Source organism: Lathamus discolor, chromosome 2 (genome assembly GCF_037157495.1).
Source record: "Lathamus discolor isolate bLatDis1 chromosome 2, bLatDis1.hap1, whole genome shotgun sequence".
Taxonomy (NCBI): domain Eukaryota; kingdom Metazoa; phylum Chordata; class Aves; order Psittaciformes; family Psittacidae; genus Lathamus; species Lathamus discolor.
This window is the reverse complement of record NC_088885.1, coordinates 66762708-66788141: the sequence shown is the minus strand read 5'-3', so window position 1 is coordinate 66788141 and position 25434 is coordinate 66762708. Positions and strand designations below refer to the sequence as shown.

Genomic DNA, 25434 nt, shown 5'->3' with positions numbered 1-25434 from the left:
TGACCTAACCTGTTTGGGGTATCCAGCATTCAAAATGCTTACTTAGAACCATTTTGGTTCAAGTTTGCCATAAGCTAAACTACTAAGTGACTAAACTTCCTGTAACTTTTCCTATAAGAGTAATTCAAAGCAGAGCCTTGCTCTGTTTCTTGTCATACCTTCAATGTACATTTACACTGCTGGATAACTAACAGTTGCTATTTTTAAACCACAGTGACACTCGTGTTGGGATAGGTCAAGCAAGACCAAGACCAAGACCAACGCTGGTATGGGTAGCCAGCTCTGTGTTGTGACTGCCGTGTGAAGATGAGAATCATCTCCTTCACAGTTAACAGCCAAGACTTACAGATTTAACGTCCAGATCCGTTCTAGTTAGCAGTAATGTCATGGTTTAAACCCAGCTGGTAACTCAGGACCACACAGCCACTCGTTCACCCCCTCTTCCCCTTCCTTAGGTGGGATGGGGAAGAGAATCAAAAGAATGTAAAACCTCTGGGTTGAGATAAGAACAGTTTAATACCTAAAGTACCATATACTACTACTAATAATAATGATTAGAGAAATAGTAAGGGGACAAAATAGAAAACTAAAACAGGAAAGGAAAAAAAAACCCACAAGTGATGCACAATACAATTGCTTACCACCTGCTGACTGATACCCAGCCTGACCCGAGCAGCGACTGGTCTCTTCTGGGTGACCTCCCCTGGTTTATACACTGGGCATAATGTGCTGTGGTATGGAATACCCCTTTGGCTAGTTTGGGTAAGGTGTCCTGTCTCTGCTTCCTCCCAGCTTCTTGTGCCCTTCCCCACTGGCAGAGCACAAGAGACTGAGAAGTCCTTGATCAGGATTAAGTGCTACTTAGCAACAACTAAAACATTGGTGTGTTACCAGCATTGTGCTCAGACTAAAGCCAAAACACAGCACCAAACCAGCTACTAGGAACAAGATTAACTCTATCTGAGCCAAAAACAGGACAAGTAGACCAGGGGACTCCTTATACATTACCTCTTACTGGCACAAAAAGGCAGTATCTCAACAAGGACTAAAAATTTCAGATTATGCTTTTGCTCCCTTGTTGCCAAGGTTTTAGAATTTGATCCCCAGGGCCTCTAAAATCAAAATGCAAATCAAAATAGAGCTATGGATCAAGCAGAATTTGTGTAGTATTGTCCATAAGGAATTGAAAGGGTCTATCTAGACTGAGCCAAATACAGGGCCATTCTCTACATCCTTTACTCCTACAAGACATACTACTTGCACTTTATCCAATTTTTAAGGGCATCCAGTGTCAATTAATTCTCACGCTGGCAATAGATTTTGTTGCCAGATCACATGCACACATAACTAGGTGTAACAGAATTTAACAGATGCCTTAGTCCTTTGGCCCACTGGTACAGCAAGCACCCTCAAAATCTTCCTACAACTTTCAACAGCTCTGTGTTGGCCAGGCCCTAAATTACTAAGGTGCACTGAGATCTACGGTGTGCTTGGGCTTGTCCTGGGTTCAGCAGTAGCAGTCATTTTTTCTCCTTCTTAGTAGCTAGTGCAGTGCTGTGTTTTTGACTTTCAGCCTCGGAGCAGAGCTGATAACACCGATGTTTTTTTGGTTACTGCTCAAATGTTTAGACTGACCAAGGACTTTGTGAGTCTCATGCTCCGCCAGGGAGGAGGGGAAGCCAGGAGGAAGCAGAGACAGGACACCTGACCCAAATTAGCCAAAGAGGTATTCCATACCACAGCACGTCATGCGTGGGGAGGTAACTGGGAGTTACCCGGAAGGGCACTCTCTTCTTGGTCGGGCTTGTTTCAGCTAGTGGTATCATATTCTTTTCCCTTGTTATTTCTCTTATCCTTATTATCATTGGTGGTAGCAGTAGTGATTTGTGTTATACCTTAGTTACTGCGCTGTTCTTATCTCAACCCGTGGGAGTTACATTCTTTCAATTCTCTTCCCGATCCCTTCAGGAGCGGGGCTGGGGGGGGAAGGAAAGAAAGAAGTGGGGGGAGGAGTAGAAACTGTGTGGCTGACTGGGTTTAAACCACGACAGGCTGCTCGGTGATGTCTCAGGGAGACATTAACTACATGCCTGACCAGCATCAAGCCTTTCCCACACTCCAGCTGACACAAGCACATGGTAGCAAAGGACAGTAAGTTATCATAGTTCAGAAAAAAAGTTGCCAGCACCACTGTGTAACTGGCAGTTGCCACTTTTAAATTATGAGATAATTACTAGTGCTGTCCACTCAGACCATTTGTTCGGTGGCTTTGATGACAAGCAGACTTGCTGGGGGACAAAAAAAGCCCCCAGACTGTACACTGCTTTGGGGAACTGCATATGCACCCAGAGTGTATCAAAGCTCAGAGGTATGGAGTGCATCTTTCTGGTAAATCATTTCAGCTTATCTCAGATGCAGATGGATGCTTGTGCAGCTCTTTGCTCTGCAAATAAATAGTTGCGCTTCAAAGCAAAATCACATAGTGCCAAAAAAGCCCTGCAGGTCAACCATGTGGAAAACCAGTCCCATGGTTTGCTCCCCTAAGCAACTGTCATCAGTGTAGCCAGATATCCTGCATACAGCAGTGCTTTTAACTGATACAGCCTCATATGAGATTTAATAAAATAAAAAATAAAATCCCTTGCACATTACACACCAGCTTCTGGATGAAGCCTTATGTGGGATGGTTTAGTGTGAGGTGTCCCTGTCCATGGCAGGGGGGTTGGATCTAGATGATCTTGAGGTCCTTTCCAACCCTAACTATTCTATGATTCTATGATTCTATGATCTGAGCACCAGAAAGAGGTACATGGGCTCAGGTAAAGTAGGAAGCATATACTCCAGTGAAAAAAGACATGTACATCCTCCTCAGGCAGAAGGTAAAGGCATCCCTGTCCCCCTCTCATCCTATTAGATGCAGAAAAAATCTGTCTTTAAAAGTCTGCCAGCTGTATCCTGGGCTGCATCAAAAGGAGCGTGACCAGCAGGTCAAGGGAGGCAATTCTGACCCTCTACTCTGCTCTCGTGAGACCCCCCCCTGGAGTACTGTGTTCAGCTCTGGGGTCCTTGGCACAGGAAAAGACATGGACCTGTTGGAGCAAGTCTAGATGAGGACACAAAGATGATTAGAGGGTTGGAGCACCTCTCCTGTGAAGAAACGCTGAGAAAGTTGGGGTGGTTCAGCCTGGAAAAGAGAAGACTCTGACAGACCTTATTATGGCCTTTCAATATTCAATATTTAAATATTTAAATATTATAAGAAAGATGGGGACAAACTTTCTAGCAGGGCCTCCTGCAAAAGGACAAGGGGTAACGGTTTTAAACTAAAAGAGAGTAGATGCAGACTAGATATAAGGAAGAAACTTTTTACAGTGAATTGTTTTTACAACTGGGAACGGGTTGCCTAGGGAGGTGGTACATGTCCCATCTCTGGAAACAGTCAACGTCAGGTGGATGTGGCTCTGAGCAACCTGATCTAGTTGAAGATGTCCGCGGTCACTGCAAGGAAATTGGACTAGATGACCTTTAAATATCCCTTCCAACCCAAACTATTGTATGATTCTATGATTTCAGTAGGCCAAAGGAGACAGGTGTAAATGCTCTAAAGTAGGCTGAGTCTTACCACTTTGTGAAGTGCTAAGTAAACTAGTGCACATTTTCTATGGTGCATTTTAGCTTTTCAGAAGTGGCAGACAAAAAAACCCAATGCTGGGGATGAGGGCAGGAGGTTGGATCAAAGATGTGTTCTATCTAGCATGATGTCTGAGATTGTCATGGTCTTATAAGCATGTCTCTGTGCCAAAGTGTGAATTCCATTTTAGTTTGTGGATCCCATTCTGCTTTACATTCTACACTGTCACCTTCACAGAGTTGCAACTCTTGCCCGTAGTAGCACCTGGATATGCTGGGGAAAGCCCACATGCTGGAATAGTTGTAGTAGACAAGGCCAACAAAACCCATCAATCCTGAATGTCTGGAACACTAGGTAAGGTCACTGTCTCTGAGACTCTTACAAATAGCAGTTTATCAGATGGGACCAGAGGCTGAATCTACCCCAAAAGAGGAGAAGAATCAAAAGGGACCCTTCAAAAACCAGTAAGACATGAAACATTCTCTAACAAAGTATGCAAGAACCATATTGTCTAAGGGCAGTAACTATACCTGCCACTCATAAGAGGTTTTCTGGAGTAATCCACTTTTTCAAAGTCAAAATTCCCAGCACTTTCCAGAGTAAAATAGCAATGGACAAGAGATTCCTTTGCAAAATCTGTCTTCTTTTCCTCTCCCCTAAGGATTTTAGCTCAAAACCCAGGTTCCTGAATGCTGCCTGATTTGGAGCTACTCTGGTGCTCTGTGGCACAAAAAGGGGTGGGAAAACTATACAGCAGGATTCTGCTGCATAAGAAAACTGCCTAACTACTACTGCCTGTCACTGAGAGTGCTTTGGAGGTCCTGGGCCCTCATTAGTGTTACAGTTGTAACTCAACTTTATACTGGTGAAACCCCAGCTGATTCACCAGGCACTCACTTTTTGCAAACAGAAGGGAGCATGTGGGCCAGCCAGGAACGCTTACACCAACAGGACAACCCACCTGAACAAGCAGAGAGACAGAAACCATAGCCTGGCATGCCACGTTCCATATACGTATCCTGAGAGACCCATAAGTCAGAACACTGCTTAATGACTTCCTAGACCATGCAGCTACTGCTGCAGTGACAGCACACTGCACTGACTACAGCTGAGTGAACATGGCTGCTCTCAAGATAACCACCCCAAGCTTCTTCCCCCCTGTCTCCCCCCTGATGTCATACTTCTCTCAGATCTGCTGCTGTGTTAGTAACATCTTCCTAAAGAGGAAGAGGCATGGGCCTGTTTCCAACAGATGCCCTTTGCACGCTTCTGCACCAGAAGTGACTGGACAGCGATTCAGTGGAATTGCTCTTGTGTGGAATTCATACCTGTATTCAGCAACCCCTCCTGAATGCTTCTTCATGGCTGTATCAGAGCTCATTCCATAGAAGAGTTTCACCTTCTTGCCATTCTTTTCTATAATCTCCCCAGCACATTGGTCGTGGCCTGCAAACATTCCTCCAAGCATGACAAAATCAGCACCGGCTCCTGTGATCAACAAAGTGACACGTAAGAAAGCAGGGAAGGGAGAAGAGGATGAAAGACAAAGCAAGTTCACAGTGGCCTCCAAAAACAATAGCCCTGAATAGTTTGGTACAGAGAGTCCCCTCTGGTAATATACACAGAGAACTTGGAAGAAATGCTTTACTGAATAACTGACACATGCTGAATTGCATTTCTCTGGTATTTTAAACAGAAAGAATCCTTTTCTGTTGTGATGACAAAGATACAGATTGTTCTACTCCACCCCACACTCTTTATTTTCAAACTCAGTTTTAACCCTTTACTTCATCAGTATCTGAGCACAGTTCCTTATTAACTATAACTATGACCGAGTTACCCAGAAGCTCTAATCAGAGAGGTGTGACCTGTTGAGCTCAGTGTTGTACAGAGAAGACAACAGCCCTTACTCGAGGGCTTTCTAGGGTACAAGTTATGTGTGGGAATGTATGCTGAAAGAAGGCATGAATGTAATGTACTCCTTCCAACATAAAACAAGCAGATTTTTAAATTAAATGATGGGATTTTCAAGTCCATCAGTCGTGTTCAGTGTAGGTCTCAGTGATCCCTTATGAAAGAGATCCGGATGGGTCTGCATTTGGTTCCTGTTCTTTGAAAACTCTGGGCAAGGACTACCACACCTGGGTTCTGTGGTTTTCAGCATGCACCACAGAGGAGTTCTAACACACAGCTACAACTCCTAAATATGTTCCAGATACAGAATAACAAACTGAATACTCAGTTGTGCCTGTTCAGTCTGTCCATCTCCCCAGCTTTGCAAATCATGACATCAGTTCCACTGGGAGTAAGATCAGGAAGAAGGTTTTTGGAATCGCTCTTGATTTTCTACTGTGATTTCCAGTATTTCCAGCTGGGTTGGAACTACTCCACCAGCAGCTCCTTCTGTGATAATCTGTCATATCTAGTCTTGCTTGGAAAAGTTTGGCTTTTTCTCTTTTATGAGCCTGTGGTGACCCATCCCTAAAACAAAGCATTTTCCTGTTCAGACTCTCTGCTTCTTCAATGTGTTTGTGTCAGAACAGGCCTCCCCTCTGCTCAGCTTCTCCCCAGAACTGGCGAAAGAACATGGCTATGAACCTCCCTTCATAGAAAGCAGATGAGCCTGAAATAACCCCACCCCATTACGAACATATCTCACCTCTGGGGAGATCCCAGGCTAGGTAAGTCTAGCATTAGGCTCTGATCTCTCTCACTATCCAAACAATACCACTGGGCCTTGAAATCTGAAGAGTGAGATCATTATCGACTCTGCTCTCCTTCTGCCATCTGTTTAAAAGCTCTGTAGACAAACCTGAATTTGAGAAAATCTTGATCTTAGAGTACATGACAACCACGGAGAGTGTGCCAGCTCCCTCCCTCCGCCTCTTTGCCAAAGAGCAGACCTAGCAGCAATGCCTGGGGGCAGAGCACCCAGCTGCTCTGCTGACTTCACCTCCCTTTGCCTGGTCATTGTTTGAAAGGAACAGTATGTCCATGGTAAAGTGATATTAAAAATGAGGCTGCTGCAAAACTGCTGAGCACATCACAAGCAATATTTATAGCCAGGCACCCATTCAGGTGTCCAATCATGCCAACTACCTGGCAGATTTTTCCTAAGCTCTCTTGTTTCAGATGGCTGAGTTTTACAGCCTCAGTTTGACTCACATCTGATACTACTATTAACCTGCCAAAAATGAAGTGAATGCTCATCGTTTAAGACATTCTCAATTACTGGTAGGGAGCTCCTGTTGTTACCTGGCACAATCTTGCTTTACCTTTGCAAAAAAATAAGTACCCTGGGAAATCTAGTTGATGTCTTCTTCAGGGATAGAAGAAAACAACATGAGGAAGAAGGGATGAATCTGGGGCCAAGTTTTCAAAGAGGGCATTTAAAACAAGTCAAAGGCCTGCCAAAGGACACTCTGGACTCTTTGCCTTGTCCATACTATCCCCTGACCTCCAGTGCTAATCCTGTCTCTGGCTGTGGGTCTCACAGCCTCCAAATTATTAATGCAAAACAGTCACATGAAATCTACACTTCAGAATCACAGAATTTTTGTTCCTGTGCACTTCAGTATCTATTATTTTCCTTTTGACTGCGTATTTTGGGAGAAAAGCAAGTAAGCTTGAATTACAGGATTGAAACTCATTCGACTTGAGTAACTTGAAAACTACAATGTAATTCATCAAGCTCTTCCAGATGAGAGGAGCTATGTCACAGCAGACACAGCACATGTAAACACTGGAATGACACATGTGTATGACACATTGCCCTGCAGCTCCAGGAATAACAACCTCATATTAAATATACCCTCCAGAACCTTCCACCCTGCTTCAGTATTACAAAGATGTCTGAAAGTTTCAAGTCTGTTCCACTACTTTTCTATCAATTAACATCCAACCAGGAAGCTGGTTTTCGTAGCGTGTTCTTTCTTCTGCATAGTTTTTTGTACGACCAGAAGCTCTAGTCATGTTTGTGACATCCAGCTGCAGTCTTTCAAGTACAGATAGATAGCGTTCCTTTATTTTAGGTTGTGGGGACTGGGAACACCTGGCAACAAATCCCTAGATAATACAGGACGTGATGGGGTACACTGCATACAAGCAGCAGCAGCTTGCCCAGAGTTTGCTAGACTTGTCCTCTTTCTACACAATGCCACTTCAACACACTGTCTTCCCCTTTGATGCCTACACTGTATCTAGGCTGATTTTGCTCATTCACATTTCACAGTGCCTTCTCTTTCAAGCCATTGCAGAATATGTGTGCTGACGCCAGCACTCACACAGTTCTGCTGGATCTGGATGGAGTCCCTGAGATGTCTTTTGTACGCCTGATAATAGAAGTTAGTGATAACCAGCTTGGCTCTGCACAAATTCAGCTGGAGTCAGCCTTGATTTGTGTCCCGGGCAGCCCTCCAGGCAGATGCAGTGTAGGTTTCCCTGGACCACAGCTGACCCTGGAATCAATGTTCACCTGTGCTCCAGCTGAGCCAGCAAGCCTTTGCAACAGTAGATATACAAACACAGCTAATGAAAACAAAAAAAAAAAGCCAGTATGATCTGTCAGGTATATTTCAGAACCAGTATATGTCCCCAGTTGACTTTTCTACATGCTTTTTCATTCCTTTTCCTTCCCCGCGCCTGTATCTCTTCTCACCACTGCTGTAAGGAACAGCAGTATTGTGTTAAAGATGCTGGCGTAGGATTCAAAAGGCACATTCTGTTCCTGGCTGTGTCACAAAAATATATGTGACCTCAGGCAATTGAACTTAGTATTTCTATGCTTCAACTTCTCATCTTTAAAAAGGGAGACAGTAGTGCCTCCCTGGGGCATTCTGAGAGATGTGTTATCAGCCTTTCCAAGGGTGTAGTTATGTGAGCCAAGAGCCCCAAATGAAGTTGTTCCATGCTTTCTCTTGTTCCTGCATCAGACCACCTTTTTTCTCCCTGATCAACCTACCTCTTTTCCATTATCATTTCCAATACCCAGATGGCAGCGACATCTTCCATTTGCCAAATCCATACCAAATTCCCACCAGCAGTTCCAGAATTCCAGCAGTCCCTTCAAAAATATCTGTCACTCCTGGCATTTTTGTTTCCCACTTTCAGTGCTTCTCTGTTCCTTGCCTTTTTTAATAGGCTTCTACCTTGTTTTCCTCTGTCAAAATGCCCAATCTGCCTCTGACTCCTGAGACCAGTCAACCTTCTACTTGTAAAACTTCTCAGCAACTTCTTCATGGTTCATCACAGTTCCTCACCTATACTCCACCCTACTACCCTACTTCTCCTTTTCCCATGAGCTTGCCTCCTCCAGTCACATCTTTAGCCATCTTCCAATGCTAGTCTTCACATCTGCTAGTCTTCACATCTTTAGCCATCTTCCAATGCTAGTCTTCACATCTGCAACTCCCTTATGCTTTTTATGATTCAAATGGCTGCTTTGTCACTCCTTTATAATGAACATCTCAACATCTCTTTCATGAAGACTTTACAATGATCCAGTAAAAAGAGACAGTATAATCACTTTAACCAAAAGTCCTCTTTGGGTCTCTTGTCCATGCTTTGTCCAGGCCTTCATCCCCAAGTGAAATTGTACATCTGTGTGTTTCATCACCTGGTCTCTGCTATTCAATATATGTATGTAACTCCTCCCTGCAAGAGGCTCCCAGCAAGCACAGAGGTCTGTGCTAGACAATTCAGTATCAGTGTTAAAGCTTTGGCCTGTAAATGCTGGGCAACGAGGCTATCTTCTACATGGCTCACATAACCAATAAACACAGTAGTAACATTATCTAGAAGCTTATTTTGCCACCCACCTTTGGCAAATGTACACTTATCTCCAGCTAGTCAGATGTCCACAGTGTGCCCACCTCAATTATATATAACCAGATTAGCAAACTTATTGCCTCAGGGTAATCTTTATCAGTTCAAGCCTTGTACCTGTGACACACAAGTCAGACTGATTTGTCTGCCCTACTGTCAGAATAGAACTACTGCCTGTATAATCTCAGCTTTCTGATGCTCCTCCGTCCAGGGACAACCTGTGGTAGCCTTCAAACATATGCCACTGTGAATCCCAGCACCCCCTGACAATCAACAGGGCCTAGAATCTACCCTTTCACAGGTTTCAAGCAAGTTTCTGTTCAGTTAGCCCAAAAAGACTACAGGGACCTTCAGACTTGCTATAAACATCACAAAGGAAAAAAAAAATTAAACAATCTGAAGTTGCTTCCTGTTGTTCTAACTTCTGGAAATGCTCTTGTTGAAGAAAGACAGGAACATAGGCCACGTTCCTGTGCAGGCAGCTGGGAATGCAGCGAGGTCAAAATCTCAGTTCACAAGCTTCCAGTGACACCACCATCAGCAAGAATCAGGAGAGCTGCGGAGCCAGAGAAAGGCAGAATAAAGGCCTCATTGCAGGCGGCATGATGTCAGAGGGAGCTGGGCTGAGGAGAGGCTGAGTGTTTTTTTAATGCAATCTTGTTGTCAGAAAGGGTGGATGCTGCTGTTCAGCTATGTCAGAAATCACCCAACTGCAAGTATCTACTCCCTACATCACATCACCCACTGGGTAACATGAAGGTGACGTGAAATCCTGTGGCTGTGCAGATCCATCACTGGTAGCAATCACTCCATGGCTGTGCTTAAAATTTTCTAATTAAGACTTCCTTGTCATCTGACCTGTCTAAAAGCAGGAGCTGTCTGCAAACTTAGATTTTTGTTTCAACCTTTCCAGAAGGCCCAGTGTTTTTCTTGGCACGCCAAGTTTAGGCGTGCCCCTGCTTCCCCTATTTGCAAAGCTTCCTGCCAAGCAGGCATGCTGTATCATAATGTACTCTCTCTTGTATCATATCCAATTATTTCAATGATCTGAAATCCCAGTGAGAGACTGTGCTGTCCTGCTGTGTTTCAGGTATTACCCCACTGTAACATCCCCAAAGGGTCTGGCATTTTAGGGACTGGGGACTGTCTTTAAATATCCTGTCAGCCTAGGATGCATGTAGCACCTGTTTCACATATGCTACTGCAACAAGGTTATGGCTAAGTGACAATCCTGACCTTGACTCCCCCCAGCTCATGTAACTTGTATGCCCAAAAGAAACCACTCACACGTTAGATTTTCTATTCTATTAGCAAGAGCTGGTGCAATTCACTGAAGCTATTGGCATGAGAGCAAAATCTGTTAATTATTAACTTAGATATTTTAGACATCTCAAGTCTAGGGGATACAGCATAAATAAAAGTTCATCTTTTTGACTGAACAACTGATCCCAAGAACATCTCCAGGGATCTGGCCTGCCTTTTTGTTTTGTTCTTCTGTCCAACACACATTCCAACAGCTTTTTGTCCATTCAAGGACCAAGTCAGTCCAATCTGGCAATGTTACAGGCATCTTTGAACCCTACTCAGAAGAAGCCCTTATCAGTTTTCTTTGCATTACTGTTCCAGTGCTGTAATTTGTGCACACCTGGCAGACTGTTTCTAAATAGGACTTCGACCACTGTATGTTTTGCGCTGCAGAATTTGGACTGTCTGGCGCAAAGAGCAAATTCACGTCTGGTGTACCAGTTTCACTGGAGTCACCCACAGGGACAAATGTAACCTACTACTGGTTACACATTCAGGGTGGAATGGACTCCTGCTCCACTGCTGAAGCTGCCGGAGACGCGCGGGGTGTAACCGGTGGCACTATGCGCTGTCCTTACCAAACGCTTTGGCGACATCTCCTGGGCAGCTGCATCCTCCATCCTGCAAGAGAACACACGACAGTGAGTGGCAGTGAGCTCACCCGGGGACACAGGTGAGCACTGGCACCCTGCAACCTGCAGCAGAACGGTCGCTGCTGAGGAACAGCGTGTCAAGAGCTGACTGTTCACCACTGCTATATATCCATCATCTTGCCTGAGCTTTCAGAGAATCCATATGATCCTTTCCATTGCTTTCCTTCTTTAGGCTCATTTATTCTAACATATAGTCTACCACTAGCAATAGCAGCAATTCAAATTCCTGACTGCCATTTCCTAAATCATTCCCTGCCATTTTAATGAAAGGTTGTGTGATGCAGAGGTACCACAAACCCCTACCTTAAACCACCAAATACATTTAAAGCACTTTTCTCAGCAGTTTACAATACATTAAAAGGTCTCAGTGGGAGGGTGAAGAAATACACCACCAGCTATGTTGGATTTTGATCTGATAATCTCTAAGCAAATTGGGCAATCTAATCTTTGGTAAATGAAAATGAATCTCTCATCAGATGCCTCACTTTTTGCTACAGGCTTGGTAAAGAAACGACAGCACTTGGAGATATTTAGCATTTTAGACCTACGTGTTTCAGTTTCAGTGCAGAGCAAAGTAGCTGATGAGGGGGTTTCAGTTGAGGGGAGAGAAGTTACGTATGTGTGACAGGCCTGTAAAAAGAGGAATGGCACACAGCACAGCTCACCATGTACTACAGTTCTTTAGGGTTTGTAAAGGTCTGAGCATCGGATGAAAGATCCTTCTACCCTACACTGCCATTAAACCAAGAGAGCTCCCCATTTCTTTAATGATCAGTGCCTGTTGCAGACTGCCAACAGCTTTCGTGCTTTTGAAGCTACTCCCCAGACTCTACGATTACCTCATTTTGTTTCATCTCCCTGTTGGCAGAAACGCATGCCTGTGTATGACCTGTGGCTGAGCACAGCCATACACCTCCACTATCAGCCATTTTAGAGCTTTCTTGGGTAGCTGACAGTAGGGCTGAGCGTTAGAACCTCCCTGGGTGCAGAGAAGGATTCAGACACAAACTGAGCAGGTGGATCCAAACCTGAGTGACTTTTCAAAGGGCATCCCACTGCAAACAGCATGCGGTAGAACTTTAAAGACTTCTATTCCATTTGCTGATAACCTCTAGCACATTATGCCTTTTGTTGAGCTAGAAATTCTTGCTGTCAGCTCCAGAAAGGAGTGCTGGGCTGACAGCTGAATCTCTCTCCTGTCAAGGGCTCGGCTTGTGCAATTCTTTCCCTCTGACAAGTTTGTCAGAGCCTGGAGGAGGGTGTTAGTGTGTGTGCATGTGTCAGGGAAGGAAGAGCTGAGATAGAAAGAGAGGTCTAATAATTTTAAAAGGATAGTGTCAGGTGTTTGTGTGACTCTTACTGTCTGACTGAGACAGGCTGGCTATGAATGCTCTCTGGTAGATGGGTTTCAGTCTGTTCTTGCTGGGTAGCTCAATGTCTGACTTTTATAATTAACCCAGTGGTGACACTGATGGAGGCTTTATGCTTTCAGAAGTGCCATGGGGATGGGGGCCTTTGTGTGTAATCATTAATCACCAGCTTCAAAAAATAGCACTTTGAATGTCACCAAATTACAAATGCTGAGCAGGTTAAGAGACTTTCCCAAAAGCTCATCAGTTACCATTTAAGATAAAAGGAGCCAATGATGATGATGATTCACATCACTTCTTTATCTGTAGACGTCTCTACTTACTTCACATAAGCAGGTAAATTTAATGATTTCCAGAAAGGGAAACAAAAAGGGGACAAACTAAGCAGTTATGCCAGAAGCAGCTATACGCATTAAACCACTTCTTTCGCATGTGAAAAATCAAACACTCTGTTTAGACAATAAGACTGTGCTTCTGCTGCATTGTCTGGGAAGCTTCCCCTTGCAGCTCAGCTTGTCTCAATAGGGGCCTGGCTCTGGATTCAAAATGACTTGTACAACTGCTGGGCTTCAGTCACAGAGTTTGTTGCAGGCTCAGCCTCTACCTCAGAGCCCCGGGGAAATGTAGTTGCACAAATTCCCCTGTGAATTCAGGAGCACTAGCATTATTCTGAAGTAAGCCTTCTGGAAAGGCTGGCCAGGGAGCCTGTAGAGGGCATGATTCTGAGAGAAGTGTGTGCTAAGCTGAAGGAGGGGGAAAAACAGGTTTCCAGTCAAAAGGAATTATTTTAATGTGGCTAAAATAATGTTACTTTCCCCAGTCTTGTTCTCTGAGCATATAAACCATTTTACAACAACAAAATTTCACCTGAGAAAAATAAATACTCTATGGAAAACCAGTATGAACTGGTTTGAATATTTAATACTATATGCAACTTATAATAAGCTTATAACTATGATTTATATGTTTCAAGCAACCTTTACAATAAACTGTATAACCAGGCCTTCCTACAGTATGAGCAAACAGCTATTTATTATGCAGAAGATATGTAAAGTATGTGGCATATACAACAGTAGAAACAATACATAACGGTGTTTTATTCGGAACTACATATACTGGGCATATTTCTGTGTTGATAGTGTTCTGTGTGGAGGAAGAGATGGTATGGCAGTAGCAGGGTGAACAACCCCTTAGTCATCCTTTTCACTGACTGCTGGTAGCCTGTCACCCAGGCAGGGTGAAGGGGAAACACAGATCCCTATCAAATGATACACAAATGAAATAGGACAGATGCAATACTGTTTTCCATTCCCCACATTGCTAGCTTACGTGACTGCCTCTCTATCCAGCAGAGTAGTTCTCTGACCTACAAGAAAAAGAAACTTTATCTCATGTAGGGTGCTTCTGAAGGAGCACTCCTGCTAAATGGCCCCTCCACTGTAACTCACTGCTGCACTTTCTCAAGGCCAATGGATTAGCGAGAACGAAAATTGAGACTATTGGCTCCCAGACAAATAGCAAAGGACAGAAACAGTGCCTGTATCTTAGACAGGGTTTCCTCTCTTCTTTCAGTGAGTCATGAAAGATTCATTTCTGAGGTGAACTTTGAGTCTTAAAGATAATTTAGCATGAGGAAAGCATTTGGTGCAATTTCACCTCCCCCTTCTCTCTGTGACTCTAGAGAGAAACTCCAGGCTCTCGCTTGGACTATCATGTTTGCCTAAAAATTGTCACCTTCTTTGCCACATACCAGCCCCCAAACTCATCATGATTACTTTAGTAATACAAACATTTGAAATCCCAATTTGTGCTGCCATCCTAGCAGAGCTGCTGCAGAATGGGTTTCTAGTGTGCTGTGTTCCTCAAAGTACTGTGCTCAGCACCATCACCTCATTCTACGAGTGGGGCTTCTTTCCCTTCTCAGGTAAACTGAGCCAACAAGACAAGAAAGAGGAGCAATTTGATGAATGTACAGGACAAGACAAAAGTGGGTGCAAGAAAGTGCCCCAAGGGACTAACCCGTATCACACCATCAGCTATAATTTACATGAAGATAAGCTGGCAGGCTTTGAATCGTTCCACATCCTTCCTTCTACTTCCATATCAATACAACAAAAAAACTGCTGGATGTATTTTCTCCTGCCAAACTGATGTAGATAGCAGTGGTAATACTCTGCTTGTAGTGGTCTCCATTAGCTGAGGCAAAATGTGCCCTTCCTGAATCTCTGTAATGACAGTAGTGAGACATTCTGAGGGATGCCATGTACATTTGTTGCCACTATACCCAATTATATACATAGACTTGCTCCCATATGGTGTTTTTCCCACAGGAGGATACCTTTCTTTTGTGATATTCTTGCCAGAACTCTTGCTTGACTGTGCAGCTCAGCCTTCTTTCCCCAATAAACACACCAATATCTACCTGAATGCTGCTGAACTCAGGCATAATATCCTTGGCCTTGCTTCAGTGTCCTTGGCTTGTGTGATAGTTGAGCTGCAGTGGTGCTAGCGACCTCAGTTACAACTGATGGTAATTCTCTTGGCCCAGATGTTGTAGCAGATACTAAACTGCCCTCCTGTACACACCCTGTAAAGGCTAGGGGGTTGATAGGTCTGGGGTCACTGAAGCCAGTGTGACCTAAGCAGGCCAGGAGTTGATCCATCCCCAAGACAGGAAAGGAGAGGAGGAATAGTACATAACTGTCTCATTTTCCAGACTAAGTACATACTCCCCATTTTACTGTAAAATCAGGATAATAACATTCTTCTGAGGGTTGTTAGCAGAAAATGATTATTGCAAAATTAGGATGGGTCTCTAAGCACTACTGCTAGGATGACACCTATAGTTACCCAGCCTTCACAGTAATGAGTCTTTCAAGCTTTATTGCACACATGTTCTGCACACACATTTGTAATACTGACCAAGTCATAGAATCACAGACTGCTTTTTTTTCTGCAAAATTCATATAGGGGAGCCATGGAAAGGAGGGAATGCATATGCATTAACAGTAAAGAACGATCCATCTGTAACACATACTTATTTTCCTGCTTCATTACACCCACAGTTCCAAGCAATACAGTGAAGCCCTTTGCCCATCCCAAGTCAATTTGCTCTCCTCTGCTCTCCTTCCTCAACAACACAACACACTCCCTTCCTCACATGGATACTAGTCACAACTTGGTTAAACAAATCAGGACCTCCCAGTGATTTCACTTGGCAGTACATCTAAAATTCAGTGTGTCGTCTTTTCCAAGGCCACAGAGGGAGACTGTCGGCTGTGAGGGTACCTGTGAGCACAGCACACTGGTTAGGCCCTATGCCTTCCTTGCTACCTGTTGGGATGCTGTAGGCTGCAGTCTAGTCATGTCTGAGATCATGCTTACAGATTTCCTTTTTCTGTGCGAGGTGAATCTGGTCTTGTTGGTAGAACAGAAGCTGCCATTAGCAGGCAATAAAGACATGCTCTTTTTTCTCCACAGGCTCATTATTTCCCCAGAGCTTTGTGATAACGTAAGTTGCTCAAGTGCCAGCCATGCTCAAAAGAGCCACCCCTGAAACACTCCTACCCCTGAACAGAGAGCTCTGTGAGGATGCTATCTGAATCAATCCAGCTACTAGGGCACAGATGGGCTCATATTTTTTTACCTTGTACTCCCCTCTACTGCCTGCCTATCTCTCAGTTCCACTCCCTGGGGAAAGCCATGTTTACATTGCACTAATTTTTTCAGAAATATTTTGTAGGAATGACTGTGCTTCCATTTGAAAACACTACCAAGCTTCCCATTCTACTCACATAAGAACTTACTCCATTCAGGGAGCAAGAAGTAGCTTTCCAAAGGCACAAACAGGAGTCAGGAGCTCAAGTCTTTTTAAAAATTAAAGGGAGTTAGTTTCTTTACATTTAAATCTCCACTGACTACCCAAGGAGCTAGTATAGAGGTTAACCAGAGATGACAGGATAGACTTTAACATGCAGAGTATTGGACTGTTTGATTCTCCTGCTCCACAACAGTTTGCACAGTAGGAATCTGAGAGTAGATGGTATTTACTTACAGAGATGATATGTCCTTTCAAGCCATGTGCCGAGTCAGCACACTCAATAACAGCACTTAGCTGTGGATAGCCCACCCCTGTCTTAATCCGAGTGGTACACACAGAACCTAGACAAGAAAATGAGAGTTAAAAACATTGCCCATTAAGCTGACCGAAAAGATACATCTTATTTAATTTTTCTTGTGGAAAAATTGTGTTTCTATCTGTAATATTTTCCCCCTCAAGAAGTCTCTACTGCCAGTGTTGGCTTCTCACGGATAAAAGGAACACACAGGAACTTGAGGTTTGAAATGTTATCACACTGCTTCATGGGACCTGTAAATAAGGTGACTTAATATAGCCCCTTTCTTCCCCAGGGACACGGTTCCCAGTTTGGGTCTCATGTGTAATGTTTCTCACTAAGGGGATCATGCATCACAAGAAATCAAATCTGAATGAGGTCCATGAACAGAAGGGGGACAAAAGGACCAGAGTCACATGCCTGAGACTAAGCAGCAGCATTTAATACCTGAATATTTCTTCCAATAAACATTTATATCTCCTTTCTATGTATGTTTTAAAAAATAATTCTCAGGGAAAACCTATGTTTTTATTTTCTTTTTTGTGATGACTTTGCACAAGGGAGAGGAACACATCTTTTTGCCTAATACTTAAGCAGAAATATTTGGTTGATCACAGTAGCTGTGAATATGAAAAAAAAAAAAAGCATACAGCATTTAGAAAGTGAGATAAGTACATCCAAAAGCTATATAGTGTAATATTACAGGAAACATACTAATTACAATTGATTAAAATATATTTTTATACACATACATGATGCATGTATATATAAAAATAAAACTATATACATATATATAAGAAACCCACTTCAGTTATGATTCAACACAGTAACATGGCTATATGTCTTTTGGAATACCTTCTCTATTTTTCTCCTCAAATTAGGAGTCAAAATGAGAACTCCTTTTTGCCTGTCTGGGTCTTACAATTTAGGACACAGACCATAAAAGTCTGAATGAAAACAAGAATTTCAGAACAGATTCTAAACCAAATGCAGTAAAATCTAGATCCCTTCACCCAGCTCCATGTATACCTGAGCTACCAGTAAAGTAAATTTCCAAAGATTTTTCAAAAAACTGACAACATGAAAACACTGAGAAGTATTTCTGCAAAGAAGGATGAAAAACAGTTTTAAAATAATCTCCACAGGGTTATGTACTTATATATGAAATGCTTTAGAATAAATCACTGCCACTTTCCACAGGATGGACCATTATCTGGAAAAGAGGTCAGGATCTGATCTTCTCTGAGGAACATTTGTTACTTATTTTGGACGGTCAACATGTACAGATCTGTTCAAGAAGATCTCCAGGGAGGGCTATACAGCACTTACTTCTAACTGTTTCCACTTTGAGGCTACAAGTTACGGTAATTCTTCTTTCACATCTGAACTTTCCTATGACAATTATACCATGACAACTCTGCTGTTCATTCTTCACGGATTTTCCAGTATATATTGTCTGCTGTCTTCCTGGCCACAACTGCAACCTTTATTACATTTGCTCTGCTCAAATTATCCATTCATGGACCACAACTATTTGGCGCTGTAAAGTAAGCAATCTGCCTGCACTGCACTGGCTGATCACAGCTATTCTGTAAGCACTTGTGTTAGCCAGTTTAAAATCTAGCCCACATATGGTGACTTCAGCTGCAGTCTAAGAAGAAAATTGCAAGAGGAAGAAGCACATGAAGAAATGCACAAGGGAGGGAAATTAAAAAGGGAAGACAATATGGCAGTATATGCCATACAACAATATTAGGGAAGGGAAGGTAGGAAAAACAAGAAGTTTAGGGTCCTCCCATTTAGCCATGGGAATGTTGCAGTGATAGGTACATTAATGTAAGCTTTAGCTCCCAGGCAATAGTAATAGGTAGAGGCAATGTCATCCATACTTCACAGTTAATACCATTTCATCTTTTGAATTGAGGAAGGCATTGACAAGATGGGCAACCTCAGCTTAACAGAACACAAATCATAGAGCTATTCAGAAACTCTTCATTTTTTCTTGATAGAAGTGGATACCTGAACAGCGTATCCTTTGAGCTTTTGCTGGGATGACTCAGCATCTTTTCAACAGGCTAGAAAAAGTGTTCCTAAACACAACACATTATGAATTACAACGTCAGCATCCCAGGCAATTCTGTGCTTCCAATAGCAGGCATCTACACTGCCAGAAGACACAGTATACAACACTTTGCAATACAGATCACTAGTATGCTGTCCATGTATACCTTAAACATGCTATGTGCAAAAGCACTGTTATTTATTGACCCAACCAGGTCTAGGCATCCTAATGGGCAAGCAAAGAGCATTATACACCAGTTCCATCTGGACAGCTCCTTGTAATAGTGGTAACAGAGGGTCATGAGGATGATACGGTGGCTAGAGCACCTACCATACAAGGACAGGCTGAGAAAATTTGGGCTCTTCAACCTGGAGAAAAGAAGCTGCATGGTGATCTCATAGCAGCCTCCCAGTATCTCAAGGGGGCCTAAAAGGATGCCACAGAAGGACTCTTCATCAGGGACTGTAGTGACAGGAAAAGGAGTAATGGGTTTAAACTTACACAAGGGAAATTCACATTAGATGTAAGGAAGAAGTTCTTTACTGTGACGGTGGTGAGGCACTAGAACAGGCTGCCCAAAGAAGTGGTAAACGCTCCATCCCTCGCAGTGTTAAAGGCCAGGCTGCAGAGGACCTTGGACGACTTGGTCTAGTGTAAGAAATCCTTGCTCATGGCAGAGGGGTTGGAACTAGATGTTCCTAAGGTCCTTTCCAACCCTAACTATTCTATGATTCTATGACTGGATTTGACTTACCTGGTCCGATACCCACTTTAATAATATCTGCTCCAGAAAGAATAAGTTCTTCTACCATCTCTCCTGTCACCACATTGCCTGCCTAGACAGAAGGAACAGTATCACATACATGGCAGATTTCAAGACTACTGCAGAAAAGACTAATGACGATAATGTAGAGAACTATGTTGAGTCAGAACGAATATAGTTCACCATCCTGTTTGTTCACTGCACATGCCAGAGAGATTAAACAAATCATACAGGTACATTTTCAAGTCAAACAGATTCCATGATTGGTCCAGTTAACCCTGATTCTTAAGATCCCATCAGTATATCTGCTTTATCTTCCATCTCCCTAATCCTCAGAGAGAGGCTCTCAACCACACCATTCCTAACTGTAAGGGCTATACAGCCAAACTTCTGCCTTACACAGTACAACTCCTCTACCTCTCCTGTACTGCCTATCCCTCCTGAACAGCCTATAGCCTCCATCCCATTTCCCTACCTTACTTAGCAAGAAAATGTTCTGATCTTATTTTAAACCCTGTCAAATCTCTATTTCCTTTAGGATTCAGTATTTTGATTACTGAAAGAATAATAAGGTACTATTCCTGCCATTTTGTACACTGGTGGCAAAACTGGAATGTATATTCAGACTATGCAACTCTGCCCTGACAATTAGTCATGCTCAGTGCTGCAGAGGAAGGCTGTCCTGACAAGAAGATGCCCCCTTTATCCTGCCCCAGAGCATTGTGTCTGCTACACTGCCAGGTGGTGACACTCTGACATGGGGGTGACATGGCCCCCCATGTGGAGCCCCATCCGCTGTGGAGATTTGAATTTAGTATCTAGAGATGCTCAGAAAACCTCTTACGTAATGATATTCCACGACTGAGCAAGTGTTTGTAGCAGTACTGATATGGGAAGAGCAGGAGGCAGATCCTAAAATCCTTTGCATTTTCTAAGTTTTTATTGAAACAAAACTGCTGAATGCAACAGAAGCTACTCAGGGAATATGGGTAAGGCCAATTCCCCACTCACTGATTTTTGGCTCTTATTTCACCATTTATTTGTTTTTACTGAATTTTACTTCCTCCTTTTATTAGCCTGAAACAGCTGACAACCCACCATCTGAAGCACTTATAAAAACAATGATACCGTTAGGCAGCAATTTGTGGTCTATGACACAGGACCACTTAACTTTGCTCAAAACTGCACAATATTGATTAAAAATAAAATGAAAGAAAATAGAACAGACAGGAAATAAAGAATATATAATAGGTACACTGTTTCCAGCTAAGTGCTGCCTCCTTTCTGCTCAGTGGTAATTTGTTATACTAAGTGTTGTGCACTCCAGGGTGGGGTGACAGAGAGCATGCTGCTTACAACACTAAAGAAGCGATTTACATCTGGAAGCCAGATGACTACCTATGCAGTATAACATGCAGCACATTGGAACTTGGTGAAATACTGGAGTACATGCAACAAATTCATGATGAGAAATAAATGGGTATTAAAGTCAGTGGCTCCATGAGATCTGGGATCAAATATGTACCGAACTTAAAACAGCAGTGTTTCTTATTAGCAGAGCACAGTGGGTTGTCAAACTGTCTCTTCAGAAATGCCAACTAGACATTTAATGCTAAGTTACTGCTAGAGAGGTTGGAACTCCATATTGTTGATTTAAAATTATCATCCTAGCAGGAAAAAGCACTTATGTCCCCAGCATACATTTTTTTCTTGGCATGCATGTACACACATAGGTGGTTTCTGTCTTTCTGAATCTGAAGATCCTTAACAAATTTTCAGGGAAGACATGGAGCTCTACATAGCAGACTTCAACCTGCCAAGAACAGGCATGCTTCTTCCAGGTATCTTTTGCAGACTTCAGCACAAAAAAGCACCACTACATGAGAGTGACAGCTACCTATATGTGAAGAGACCCTAGTATCACAGCTGAAGAGAAGGGAAAGCCATTTTCTCACATTCAGCTGAACTCTGCTTCCACTGAAAACAATGCTTGCTTTATCATGATGACAGTAGGACAGCTGAATAGAGGCAAAAGGGCTTTTGAAAGCCCCACCTGTATGGTAAAGCCGGAATACTTAAACTAAAAAAATGTGAAAAGGTGACTATTGAAAAGATTGAAACTACAGAGATGAAAACCCCTTAAAACTAACAAAGAATATAAAGCAAGTAAAGTAATTGCAACTTGTACAAAGAAGCCACTACAGGCAATACATTTTGTAGTGTATTTGGGCAAGTAGTCAGGAAACACAGTAATTGGCAGAAGTATTGTATTACTGAAAACCATGCTCATCTTACTGATGAGCTCATGTATCAACGTATTCCTAATCTGCTGCAAAACTGACTTTGATACAACCCAGTAATTACCTTACTGTTATTCTAACTTTGGTACCCCTTTCAGTAAATTTAACATTATCAGTAACAACTGATCAGGTAAAGTCAGGTAAACTACCGTGCTTTCAGTGTGGTCAGTTATCAGGTGCTACAACAAATTACTCTGCCTGTGGGCTTGGCCTTACACACTCAGGGCAACATTCCACTGTACCATCACTCAGCGTGAGGTTTCAAGTGAGTGATACCCTGGCTCATTCTAGCACTATCCAGGATGACTGTACTGTGGGTCAGTCCTGAGGGAAATCCTGGCCTCAGGAAAGTCAAAGGGAGTTTCACTACTGACTTTAATGGGATCAAGATTTCACCTAACAGGATTATAAAGGCTACAGCTTCTCTAACAGAGATACAAAATTAGTGAACACAGTAGGGCAGTGCCTCTGAATTTCAGTCAGGCATTTGATACAGTGCCTCATAAAAGCCTGCTATAAATATCGACTCACACTGACTAAGACAGCAACACTGCTGCACTGATTGAAATCTGCTGGCAAATGGCAATGGATCAAGCTGGGGAGAAGTATCTGTGACAACAGTTCTCAAACTTTCTTCTTGTATCCTAGAGGAAAGCACAGTCTGTGCCTCCACACTATCAGAAACACTGCCAAAGGACACTTCCCACCCACCAAATCAAGGGGTGATTTACCATAAGATGCAGAGATGATGCCCTTTGTGACACTGAGGTGGGTGTTTGCACTCAATATTGTGACTGACCCTAAAGACCCTCAGTATCTTAACTGTCTCCCACCCTGGGATCCCAGCTGGCCCCTGCTCTGAGATCCCACCCCTGGTGGACACAGAGCTGCACTGACTCTGCTGCTCGCTCCAGAGATAAACAGGGAGCAGTATGCACAGGCTTCTCTGACTGAATTCTGCCTGTACTAAGGCCCTGAGAAGCTCTGCTACTGACTTCAAGAGGCGCAACAGTTTCTGGCTCATGCTGTTTCCCTCTGCTCCTGCTTTGTGATTCCACTTGCCTCCCTCTCTGGCTCACATCTGCAGGTGCTACTGCACCTGCAAGTGTGCTCCTGCCCCAGCCTTTTCCTTCCTGCCATGCTCCACGTTCCTGTCCCTAGGGTTTTGTCTGGATAACGAACAGAGAACACTACAAAAAGAGAAATTCCAGATAAAGACTTGGCAAGGCTTGCTGGCAAAGATGTCTTAGCTTGCTAAACAGACTTCCAGTGAAACAGAAGAACCCAAGTGTCTACAACCATACTAATAAAGACTATGCTTACTTGTAATATAAAGTCTCTGACCCTTCATGATGAATGTCAACTGAAGTTTTGCTTTAGACTTTAGTAAGTAGACACAACACAAGCACATGATGCTGTGCTACAACAGAACGCCCCACCAGACCATTACTTGTGATTCTGCGGGGCAGCGCTGCATTTATGACACTCTCAGGAGACTTGAACACTGCTTCTTCCTCCATCCTCGATCTAACAAGTGATTTAAGGCAAGTCATGTTGTACCTTTGTGCCCCTGTTTGTCTTCCTTATCTTTTCTGTTCCCTGGAGAAACTGATCTTGTTTGTAAATTAATATGAAAGGCAGGAGTGTAAAGAGCTTGTGTCAAAGCCAGGAAGAGAAAAACACGGTAAGGTGATTATAAAAGCAAGTATTTAAAAAGGCAAATCCGTGCCTTTTAAAGGCTGTTACACAAGAGACATCCTCCATCTGCACTAGCATACCAGCCACAGAGAGTACTACATTAACCACAGTTGCTTTGCACATCACCTTTCAGTCTCAGAGCTGAACCCATTACATGGCCCCTGGGAACACACACTGCCTGAGTCCCAGGGTTGGGTTACTCTTATGTACTGCAGTGCAGCTGACTGTGGAATGAATGGTCATGCTGAGGAAAGCAAACAAGACAGCCCACAAGGTCCTGGAGATCACTTTCAGCTATGAGAAAGCTTCTTTATTTATATACCTATTTAACTGCTAATCCTTTTGTTTGAAAGCCACAACAGCAGAGAACATACTGCAGGCATAGCATAGAAACATCAAAGTAGACAGAACAGGAAGCAGCAGGACATGTCTTCTAGAGTACCATAAAAAGAAGCCTAGAGGAGCTCCTGCATTCCAGCCAGGAATAGCCTCAGAAGACCATTCTGGCACAGAGCGTAAACTCAACTCATTTGGGAATGCGGTTAAGATGTCTGTCCCTACTTGAATCAGAGACTTTCAGGGACTGCACAGACTCTGGAGGCTGTGGAACACAGAAGGTTTTTTAACACCCCAAGTTTGTTAGCATGCTCTTAGGAATAGAAATTATCCCTATTCAGGAGGTGAAAAACGTAAGCCATACTGAACCACATTCGGAGGAAGTAGCTACAATCAAAGAAGGCAACTGAAAAGGTCAGGGCTGTAGACACACTCAAGGAGGTGGTGCCATCAGAACAATGAGACTTGAAGAAGCAATAACCTTAGTCACAGAAGCAGAGAAACTAAGCAGGTAGCTTAGCAGATGTGGGAGGTGGATGAAACTGGGTTCAGGACTTTGGACTAAAATTTGGGCTTGATACCCAACTTTGACATTGGCCTCTGGGCAATTCATCTTGGTTTGAGTTCCCTCCTCAGTCAGCAGTCTGTGGAGATGGGGAAGGAGGTGACATACTGTTTTCTTTAAACTTCTGATTGGAAGATCTATTATTTTTATCTATGTGGTTAAAGCTCCCTCCCACAACTCTTCAAGTCAAAGACACTGGGGTAATCATGTCACCAAGGACAATAATTCAGATCCAAGACAAAGGAACAGCTCCTTCCTGTTCCTTAGCAGTGAGCATCAAGTTGGAAGCTCAAAAAGCCTACATCTATCATTTCATGCTTCCAAAAGCTCTCCCCAAAGCCTTGGGAAATATGGCCATACCAAAAAGGTTCCCACGTCTGCTGGTAGCTGTCGAAGGATGCCTATTCATTAGCTTATGGTAACCCAGAACCCCACAGACGTTCCAGCCCACTTCCATTCTCCAATGCCACCATCATTCAGAGGCAAGAACACTTCCTCTGACATGCAAGGAAGGAATGCAGTCTCCCCTGATCTGCCTGAACATGCAGTCCCCCATTGAACTAAGTCAGAGTATGCATATATGACCATTTTTACTTCACATTTACTTTAGATGTGTGAAGCTGTGCGTCTGGCATGAAAAAGTGAGAAAGCGTTGCCTAAACACATGATTGTGGTTTGGTTTTTTTTGCTTGAATAAAGGCTAGTAATCTCATGAAGAGTCTACTGCTTGTTAGAGAATTTCTGCTAGTCTCATGGAACAAATTCAGACCCATTTCTTTGAGGGCCCTAGGAAACAAGCAGGAGAAGTAGGGT

The 25434-nt window shown here is 43.2% G+C and overlaps 1 protein-coding gene across 2 annotated transcripts in view; it reads right to left on the bottom strand.

The window, feature by feature from the left end:
- GMPR (guanosine monophosphate reductase) overlaps positions 1-25434 on the bottom strand; it is a 43034-nt gene that overhangs the window by 8853 nt on the left and 8747 nt on the right. For both annotated transcript variants that reach the window (XM_065667308.1, XM_065667309.1), the window contains 4 exons: positions 19714-19795; positions 16837-16943; positions 11338-11380; positions 4960-5119 (listed from right to left, as the gene is read on the bottom strand). In XM_065667308.1, the coding sequence (XP_065523380.1) occupies positions 4960-5119; positions 11338-11380; positions 16837-16943; positions 19714-19795 (392 nt within the window). The remainder of the gene's footprint in view (positions 1-4959; positions 5120-11337; positions 11381-16836; positions 16944-19713; positions 19796-25434) is intronic.